General features: G+C 42.3%; 1 protein-coding gene across 1 annotated transcript; it reads right to left on the bottom strand.

Annotated features, from left to right (window-relative positions):
• Window positions 1-8,580: 8,580 nt before the first annotated feature.
• On the bottom strand, window positions 8,581-10,260 carry LOC123519779. Its single transcript, XM_045281286.1, has one exon. The coding sequence runs from the start codon at window positions 10,258-10,260 to the stop codon at window positions 8,581-8,583; it is 1,680 nt and encodes a 559-aa protein (XP_045137221.1).
• Between the last annotated feature and the right edge of the window lie 798 nt (window positions 10,261-11,058).

The raw sequence follows: 11,058 nt of genomic DNA, 5'->3' as shown, positions 1-11,058 counted from the left end.
CACTTGCTGTGACGTCACGCCATACCCGTAATTGCTTACACACACACACACACACACACACACACACACACACACACACACACACACACACACACAAACACATACACACGGCAAAAGACACTCCTCCCTGCCTTAGCTTCCACGTATACACGAAGTTGGTTACCAGGTTGTAATGATTAAAGTTGTGATCATGTTTATATATCAAATCCAATATCTCTCAAGAAACACACACACACACACACACACACACACACACACACACACACACACACACACACACATATATATATATATATATATATATATATATATATATATATATATATATATATATATATATATATATATATATATATATATATATATATATATATATATATATATATATATATATATATATATATATATATATATATATATATATATATATATATATATATACGACGACTGTCTGGTGTCCGTGTCACCGTTGCTTTAGAAAAACATGATATTCTTTCTAAGTGATGTCAAACTCTTTTGTTCTGTGAATTTTGTCTCTATGTATTTGTATATTAGGTAGTATTATTGTGCTGATGGTGGATATTTGTGTTGTCATTTGGGCGACACTGTTGAGGTGCATTCCCCATCACAGAATCAATATGTAATGAATGTCCTTACGAGAATATCATGACAGAATATTGAATATTATTAAATGTAAGAGGAATATTCATCACAACAAAGCACATGTGACCTTGGAAGTCAGTTGATGGCGAGGCTTATCAACAGGGAGGGCGACATGACGTCATAAAAGTGAAGCCATGGAGCTATTAGTCCACTGCTGCCCTTACCCCCATTACACCCAAAACATTACCAGCCGCCCATTAAAAATACATGAGAACACCCGAGTTACGCTCCTTATTTTCCGTCTTATGTCCATGTTTCGAGACTGCCTCCCACTATGTGACCTTAAAAGAGTCTTAATAGTCGTGTCATATCATGCCACGAAGATTTAGACGGTAAATCACACATACAAATGAGATATTACATTGTTTTCCAGCTTTGATGGACTTCCGTGAGAGATGGGAAGTTGCCTTTGGGCAAACATATGGCTGAACCAGGTCATGTACACATGTACATACATATACACGTGCATATAGATGTAGACATGTAAATATATATATATGTGCATATAAATGAAGGATTAATAAATGGTATATCAGGTGAAAGTTGGTCTGAAGGTTGATTTTTCTTGGTAGCCTACAACAATTACTTAACATAGCTAGATGACCTCAAATAATGTAGGTCTCTCTCTCTCTCTCTCTCTCTCTCTCTCTCTCTCTCTCTCTCTCTCTCTCTCTCTCTCTCTCCAGCTTTTATTTAGAATGATGTGTAATTTGGTCACTGTGCATTGGAAAAGCATCTAATTGCTGAAATGTTACTTCACTCTTTGTTCCTTGTTATATGCAGTAAATGAGAGAATTTGTCCCGCGCGGCCTGGTGTATTTCTTTCAGTATTGTAGCTATTTCGTATTAGCACCATTAACAATAAGTCTACATGACATATTTAGGAAATGATAATGTGGTTCACATAAGTTAAAATCATCATTTTTTTTTTTTCTGAGTTTTTCCTCTGGTGAATAAGAAAGTGGCCATTTCCCATTGCTTAATACAGGAGTTGAAGACAAAGACTAGTTCACCAGGATGGTCAGTTGAGGGAGAGGAGAGCAAAACCTGGTGGTGAACATTGAAACCTCTAAGGATGGAGATTCCCGCCAACCAACCGATACTTCCCCGTCGCTATGTGTGAACGTGTTCCGACTAGAAGGCTTCAGTCGATACTTCTAGCGACTAGAAATTTCAGTGGCATACTGACACGTGTGAACTCGCACAGAAGTGAAGCCCTATCTGTCCGCTGCTGCCCCTACCCCCCTTACACCCAAACCATTACCAGCCGCCCATGGAAAATATATGGGAACGCCCAAGTTGCGCTCCTTATTTCCCGTCTTAAGTCCATGTTTCGAGGCTGCCTACCATATATGTGACCTTAAAAGACATTTAATAGTCGTGGCATACCATGGCACGAAGATTTACACGGTAAACATACATTCAAATTAGATAATACAGTGTTTTCCATCTTTGGCGGACTTGGCTTAGAGGTGGGATGAAAGTTTTTTTTTCTTTTTTTTTTCTTAATTGAAAAACATATCTGGCATAATTTTGAGCAGAAACACAAAGAATGCAAGTTTCAAGAGAATGACAGCTAATGTATGTTCCTGAGCCACCTCCCTGTATTGACTAGCATGAGAGCTGAACCAAAGTTTATGATCGGGATCTTTAGGATTAGAGAATGTGAGAAATATAAGCCTCCATGTCCGAGGGAATCACTTTCAAGCACTTGCACAAATCTCTGAAACGAAAGCAATACCTAGTCACTCCAAATTAAATCATAATAATACTGTCTCAGGTTCTCCCACTGAGTAGATTTGCAGTGCCAGAAACACCTTTGCTTTGCTGGATCCTGAGACAGCACTGGAAAATACAAACCACAGAAATAAGAATTTGATATGAAAAGGTGAAAAATCTTGAGTGAATCTCTAAGAATGGTCAAGAATCACGCAAAATTGGTAAAGTAGAAGGTATTTTTTGCTAGGTTGGTCAGGAAAAGAATAGTGAAAGCAGGTGGTGAACATTAAAATCTCCTAATTAAGGATATTTAAACAAGAGGAAAGTCATCTATTATGGATTTACTTTGGAAGTCAAATGAGGCAACCCGGGCCATAACATCTTAAGCGCCACCGTCCCCGGAATCTTGCTTTTGTAGAATCAGCATAGTCAAATATCGCTTTACTGCATGACATAGGCCAAGACCCTCTGGTATAAGTTGAGAAACGGTAGAAAATCGTCTTTGAAAAAAAAAAAAAAAAACAAACTCCGTGCTCGTGCACATGAAACTTAGAAAGCACGGCTAAATAACTCTATATGCCTCTCTAAGTTACCTTCAATCACTTATTATCTATTCATGTACTATCACTATGAACATTCTCTAAGTTACCTTCAATCACTTATTATCTATTCATGTACTATCACTATGAACATTCTACACATATCACTGTGTTCAGAATAAAATTATACACACATTAGGATGGAATTTGCTCCAAAGAAATCTATTCATACGATGTTTAGGAGGTTTGAATAAAATGTTGCATAAATCTGTCTCTAATTCTTATCTTTCCCTTCAACTCGCTCTACTATGTATATATATATATATATATATATATATATATATATATATATATATATATATATATATATATATATATATATATATATATATATATATATATATATATATATATATATATATATATATATATATATATATATATATATATATATATATATATATATATATATATATATATATATATATATATATATATTTAAGCCGAAGCTTAAACCACTGTATGAAAGCACTGTCTAAATCACTGCTTTTACCCTCCTTAAGTGTTCTACGAACCTCCATATTCTTCTTGCTCTCACACTAACTGTAAAACTTGAGTTGATTCTTCTACTTTTTTATAATATAGACCAGGGGTTCCCAACCGGTGGGTCGCGACCCCCTGAGGGGTCGCGAAGCCTTGGCAGAAGGGTCGCGTAGCCTTGCCAATAGCAGCTTGAGATAATATTAATTTTATCTCATCATTTACATTTTTATATGTTCTTACATTTTTTTTTTTTTTTCGTTTCGGTGCGTTACATTAGTTCAGAACTAATGTCATTAGGTGATATTATAGGTGTATGTATGAGTGAATGTGCTGTGCTGCTGATAGTAAGGCCTAAGCAGGGGGTCACATAGGTTTCAAACTTTTAGGTAAGGGGTCGCGAGTGACGACAGGTTGGGAACCACTGTCATAAACGGTTGATAAGCCAATGTTGTACTGTTGGCATAGGCTCCGCACTGAAACACCTTTATCTAGCTTCCTCAATAGGTCCACTTTCTGTTGCACTGATATTGTCATATGTTTGCGGTTTTTTTTTTTTTTTTTTTTTGGTTCACACACAACACTATCACTTCCTGGTCGCTTGGAAGCCATGTTTAGGGGCAAATATTACAGAAAAAAAAAAAAATCTATGCACCTGGGGGGTGGTGCTTGCAATGAGCGGCAGCGTGGTACTCAAGGATTCTAGGGAGGATATACGGGTTCAATGGGCGGGCTGGAGGAATTGATTAAGGAACCTCGCTTCTAACAGATGGTGCGCGGGTCGCAGGTAGTATGGGGGTGTGGGATGGGCGGGTCCATCAGCGGGGGAGGATGAGCGCCGTTACAAGATTCAAACAGTCAGTCACTGTCAGTCACGGGAAGGAGCACAAGGCACATCAACCATTGCCCGCCTCCACCTGGGCCACGTCACGCTCAGTGCTCACTTGCACCACCTACGTCTGTCTTGTGATCCCTTCTTCCCTTGGTGTAGGACTACCTCTGAGACCATGGAACATTTCCTGCTTCAATGCCCACGCCTCCTCTCAACATACTGCATTACTCTCCCGGCCGGCTCTCCGCCCTGGCCATCACAACATTCAACCTGCCCACCCTCCTGGCGGCCTCAGGCGTCCACCTCTCCTGGCAACCTGCTGTCCTTCGCCTTATTTGTGCCTTCTTGAGAAAGACCGGCCAGCTACCACGCCTGTGATACCCACACAGGACTACCCCAGGGCTCATAAGGATCCATAGATCTTCGTGGCCTCTTTTGGATCCTTATGAGCCCTAGGGTAGTCCTGTGTGGGTATCACAGGCGTGGTAGCTGGCCGGTCTTCCTCAAGAAGGCACAAGTAAGGCGAAGGACAGCAGGTTGCCAGGGGCGGACGCCTGAGGCTGCCAAGAGGGTGGGCAGGTCGAGTGTTGTGATGGCCAGGGCGGAGAGCCGGGAGCGTAATGCAATATGTTGAGAGAGGAGACGTGGGCATTGAAGCAGAAAATGTTCCATGGTCTCAGGGGTAGTCCTACACCAAGGGCAGAAGTGGTCACGAGACAGTCGACGTATGCGATGCAAGTAAGGAGTCAGGTAAAGAGAAGGAGTAAAGGAGTATGGTGTGGCCTAGGCGGAGGCAGGCAGAAAACGCATATATATATATATATATATATATATATATATATATATATATATATATATATATATATATATATATATATATATATATATATATATATATATATATATATATATATATATATATATATATATATATATATATATATATATATATATATATATATATATATATATATATATATATATATATATATATATATATATATATATATATATATATATATATATATATATATATATATATATATATATATATATATATATATATATATATATATATATATATATATATATATATATATATATATATATATATATATATATATATATATATATATATATATATAAACATGTTTTATTTGCCTTATAAGTTCATAACCACGAGAAAATGCAGGGAAAAATAGGGGGCAGGGGAGGAAGCATGGGAGAAATTTTAAGTTACTCCTAACTACGTTTTCTATGAAAGTACTCACTTCTAACAGATGGCAGCACCGTCGCTGTCCTCCAAACTTTAACTCACACCAAAACTTCCTCTCTGTATATTCCTTGGTTGTAGCCTTCTGATCCAAATTTGATCCAGAATGCCCGGGCTCCAAAACACAGTACAGCGCCGCCGCGTCCTAGCAGCGGTCCGGCAAATTACTCCAGCCAATTAAAAAATTCCGGCAAACAAAAATTTTGCCGGATGAAAGAATACCGGATTAAGGAGGTTCAACCTGTACTACGGAATCGAGTAACATTATAGTGTGGACCACCAACGAATTTATCACCACCACTTAAAGGTATGTATCATAATAATAATAATAATAATAATAATAATAATAATAATAATAGCAACTAATGAAAAAAAAAAATGCGGGGACGGTGAGTGGATGCATGCAAGCTGGTTGAGATGGTATGAATATCCTGTCTAAATTGGTTGCTTGTCTGACTGACTCTTCTATAAATTTCCAGGGGCAACAGTGACATGGAGGAATGCTTTGGAAATTCTCGTGGAAGGAAAAACACACAAGAATAGAGAATGGAAAAGGAATATAGCTAAGGAAAAGAGTAACACAGGCCTGTAAGGTTAGCCGCACATCCATTTAGTCAGTGGCTGTGCGTACAATTGGTCCGCCATGTTCGGATGGATGTTTCACCAAGCTGTCAGTCAGCCCATGATGCTGAAATCATTTTTAAGAAGTTCTGGGAGCTGGGGGACTATGAGATGCAGAATGTCTACCTGCAGAGGATGGTTATAGTGCAGCCAATCAAGAGAAAAAGAACAAATAAACAGGCGATCCTCAACTCTTCAATACAACGTGCAGTATTTCCGACTGACGTCAGAAAGTTAATTCTACTTCTGTATTTTCGTAGTGAGTCATATCGGCCTCATTTGGACAAGTAGCCTAACTGAACCTCATCTTTAATTTATCCGCTTTCAAATAGTTTCAGACAGGATCATCAGTGAAAGTCACTAGAGCTCGCTGTGACACAGCGCGGCAGCTTGTCAGTCTCGGCGAGTTGGGTAGTTCAATGAATCGGCACAGCGAATCCACCGGTACAGTGAGTCGACTCGCCCTGTCCTCTATATAAGGCGTGTCATCTCAGCGGGCCTCTCAGTTCAGCAGACTGAAGAGTAGGACCACCAAAAAGAAAGGGAGGCGAAGGTTTCGCCTGCGGAATGGGAGGTGGTGGAGACATGAGGCCGATATGACTCACTACGGAAATACAGAAGTAGAATTAACTTTCTGACGTCAGTCGGAAATACTTCTATTTTCCTACGTTTCGTCATATCAGCCTCATTTGGGCCGCCGTGGTACAGTGGATCCGTGCGTGCTTTGGGATCCGAGGGGTCTCCAAGCGCACGGGTTCGAATCCTGTCTACGGTCTGAGTGTAGGTTGGGCTTCCTCACGGTTTCCTAGCGGGTGGGCTTTGAAATAGGAGGTACCCTTAATAAGTATCCCCTTTAGCCCATAAATTCCCGCGAAAAGCCCACATGGTATAAAGAAAAAAAAAAAAAAAAAGTAGCCTAAATTATTTCAGACCCCACCTTCGCCAAGATATTCCTAATATTGAAACCACTTGGGAGGAGGAGCAGGCGAAGTGATGAAAGTGGATAAATTGGAGGAAGACAAGTAGACTGGTGTAAAAGTTTGTAATAAGGCAGATAATGCATACCAGATATCCATTGACAAAAATATATTTTGTTCCTCAGCGAAAACATAATTCACACCTGATAGTTATTAGGTAACCAAATACCTCTTTGTTCCCCAGAAATTAACATCCTCAAAACATAAATCACACCTGGAAGTTAGTAGGTAACAAAATACCTACTTGTTGCACAAAATTTAACATCCGCAAAAACATAAATCATACATGGTAGGTTTTAGGAGGTAGTTCGTCCAGCGACAAAGTGTTTTACCCTTGTGTTGCTGGGGCAGAATAAGTACTTATTTACAAATACATTAGGGATGTGCCAGAAGCCATTTTTTATAATAGTTCCTGGATCCTCTTGTCGAGTGAAGGCAATGGAATGACCGAATTTTCTGATGTCGTGACCGGCCGGGTTGGTGGCACTGGTGTCAGCTAGCTTGATGGCTTTCACAAGCCAGTAAGATAGTCTTCCTGCCTTCAGGGGCTTGAAGGACGAGGGGTGCACGAAGATGAACCCTTGATGAGCTTCCCCTGCCGTTCTTTTGAGGAAGGCATTCAAGGCTTCCCAAGGACAGAGTGGAGTGAGATGTAGCACCGGAAAGGAGATGGCTGGTGCCGACTGGTGATTAATGTTTTGATTCTTGAAAAGAAAGGATCTTTGAACAGGGAGAGTGACCTGGCCGTTGGCGACAACGATACCATCCCTTCTGGTGGAGGCTAGTTCAGAGGCTCTGTTGCCGGTGGCCAGGGCCGTAAGGAATAGGGCTTTTAGAAGAAGTTTCTCCGTAGAGGCTTCTGGAGGGTCGAATTCCGGCCGAGAGAAAGTTTCCAGGGCTGTATCAATGGACCATGTGGGAACTTTCTTGACAGGAGGCGGTCTCTGAAGGAACTGACTCTTAGCCAGTAGTGAGAAGGATCGATGTGGCATGTTGACACCGAAGGCTAACTGTATAGGAAGCGCGAGAGCGTTCCTGTAGTTTATAATGGTGCGAGGGGAGAGATTTTTTTACCTCATCTAAGTAAATTAAAAACCGGAGTATGACGTCCTCTGTTATGTCCGAAGTGTCAGTCGGGAGCCACTGTTGGAAAGCCTTCCAATTTGACTGAGCTTGGCGTGTGGTTGAAGCACGGTAAGCTGATATGAGATGAGAGGCTATATCGTCATCATTGAAGGCGGTCCATTCCTCTAATGCTGGCCACCCATTCCTCTCGGGATCGATGAGGTTGAGTGGCATCAGGTCTGTTGATTTGTTCAGTATATAGCTGAACCAAGGCTCCGTTGGGTACCATGGAAGTATTATCACTCCGTGATGATGGTAAGTCTGCAGTTTTTCGAGGACCAGAGGAAGTAGCTACTTTGGTGGAAAGATATAAATCTGTTCCCATCTGTTCCAGTCTTGGGCTAACGCATTTGAGGTGAGAGCTTCCGGGTCTGGATAAGGGGAGATGTATAGGGGTAGTTTCTTGTTCTTGTTCATTGCCATTAAATCTATTCTAGAGGCCCTCTCCATGTCAGAATGTACTTGAATATTTGTTCTGGGAGAGACCATTCGGTTGAGGTGGTCGCTAGTCGGCTCAGGCTGTCTGCCCTTGAGTTTAAAAGAGTAGAGATCCCGAAAGCTTTGATGAGGAGTTTGCATGAACAGAGGTATCTGTTGAGATTTGAGATCTCTTTTAACAGCGAAGTTGACTTGCATCTTAACTTGTTTATGGCACATTGTGCTGCCTGATTGTCTATGAATAGATGGAGTTGGCAGTCTGTTAAGTTGAGGGACAAAATTGAGTGAAGGACTGCTCGAACTTCGAGACAGTTGATGTGTAGTGATGACTCGTTTGTATCCCAAATACCTGATGCCTGATGAGCAAGAGTGTGACCTCCCCATCCGAAAAAGGGAAGCATCGGTCCATAGATGGATCGTGTCTCCCGAGTGGTGGAAAAGGTGTGAACTTGCCAGTGTCTCGGGGAGTAACCACGGCTGAAGATGCTTGGCTAAGTCTGAAGTGAGCGGCTTTAGCGTGTCCCGGTGCAAGTGGTCTGATAGCATCTGTGGGCGCAAGAGCGGTTGTAGCAAGGGTTGGTTGTGCCGCAGTATTTGGGTGGCAAAGGTGAGTTTGCCAAGGAGATGTTCCCATTGCCGGCGCGAAACCTGGTTTTGAGACAGGATGTGCTTGATGGCTGTAAGGATGGCCACTTGCTTGTTCTTTGGTAGTGCCCAGCGTCCGAGCAGGGGTAGCCAGCGAACTCCTAGCCACTCTAGGTCTGTTGATGGTAGGAGGTGTGACTTTGGGATGTTGATGAGGAAGCCAAGGTCCCTCAGGAGATTGATTGTTGTGTTGACGGCCTTCGCTGTCAACTCGTAAGTTTTGTCCCAGATAACCCAGTCGTCGAGGTAAGCGTGGATGTTGATTCCCTGTAGGTGTAAGAGGGAAAGAGGCCATCGTAGGATGCGGGTGAAGATGTGAGGTGCCACATTGAGACCAAATGGTAGGGTTTTGAAGAAATAGAGCTTTGTTCCGAAGGAGAAAGCAAGATACTTGTGCAAACATTGTCGGATGGGAACATGTAGGTAAGCATCCTGCAAGTCTATGGAAGCCATCCAGGCAGGAGGTTGTAGAGTTGCTGCCAGGCTTCGGTGGTTGTGCATGTGGAAGTATGGAGCGATAATATGGCTGTTGAGGGAGCTGAGGTCTAGTATGAGACGGTTGCCTCCTGTTGATTTTGGAACCAGGAAAATCCTGGAGATGAAGCATGGTTGTGGAGGAACTTCGTATGCGGCACCTTTTAGCAAGAGTGCCTGGATCTCTAGATCCAGGTCTGGTAGAGCTGGAGAATTTAGTTTTGGGATGTGAAGAGGAGGAGGCTCTTTGAGCCATTTCCAGTGGAAACCCCGTTGTAGCATTTTGAGGGTAGCGTGAGGTGCCCTGCTCCAGCAGTGGGAGAACTGCTGGAGCCGCGCTCGGGCTTTCAGCAGGAAGAAGCGCCTTTTTCGAAGTTGGATGGGGGCTTCTTCGGCTGAGTTTTGTGACGACATGTTGGGTCGAAGGAAGTATGTGGCTGTTTGTAAGGTGTCTTTCTGCCATGAGATCCTCTGCCACGAAAGGAGTGGGAAGGTTTGGTGGAAGAGGCAGGGACTTGTGAGTTAACTTTGTGCCTGGAATGGGAAGGGCCATATCCTTGTGAGTGATAATAGCTCTGGCGTTGTGAGTGGTCTTGTGGTCGAAAGGACTCGCGGTGAGAGCTGGTGACCCTTTGATGAGTTTTGGCAGGCTGTTTGGCAGTTCCAGAGGTGGATGGTACAGCTACTAGTGAGGGTTGAGGGTTTTGTCAGCATATACAAGTTGCGTCCTAGGTAAAGACTCCACCATGGCTTCAGAGTGTAGGAGATGTTTGGAAGAGAGGGGTTCTTTATAAAGTAACGATCTCCTCAGTGATGTGTTGAATTGGTGACACATTGCTTCATTTTTTAGACGAAGCTGCCAGAAAGAGAGTTCTCTAAGGTTCGCATGAACCTCTCTTGCACACCCCTGTTGTGTGTGTAAAAGCCAGTGAGCATGGGTGGTGAGCTTCTCTCGGGCTTCTTTAGAGAGCAGATCTCCGTTTTTTTCCAAGAAGAATTCAGCTGACTGGTAGGCAATATGGAGACACGTATGAGTGTTGAGATGCTTGAGGGTGTCTCTCTTTAAGAGATGGTGAGGAGCCATGGATTCAAGAGACGGGGTGTTGTAGTAAGTCGAGCTGAGAGGCAAGTCACAGACTGACTCGTATCTGACTGCAGGAGGTGCTGTGAGTAGCTGTAAAAGGGGATCGTTTGGAAACGATAGTTCTGTGA

The sequence above is a fragment of the Portunus trituberculatus genome, chromosome 46 (genome assembly GCF_017591435.1).
Source record: "Portunus trituberculatus isolate SZX2019 chromosome 46, ASM1759143v1, whole genome shotgun sequence".
Classification (NCBI taxonomy): Eukaryota; Metazoa; Arthropoda; class Malacostraca; order Decapoda; family Portunidae; genus Portunus; species Portunus trituberculatus.
Note: the sequence above shows the minus strand (reverse complement) of the source record. Positions and strands in the feature narration are given on the sequence as shown.

Bases quoted from the DNA above. Each gene is read 5' to 3' on its own strand.
- LOC123519779 (XM_045281286.1), bottom strand. From the start codon at position 10,260: ATGTCGTCACAAAACTCAGCCGAAGAAGCCCCCATCCAACTTCGAAAA.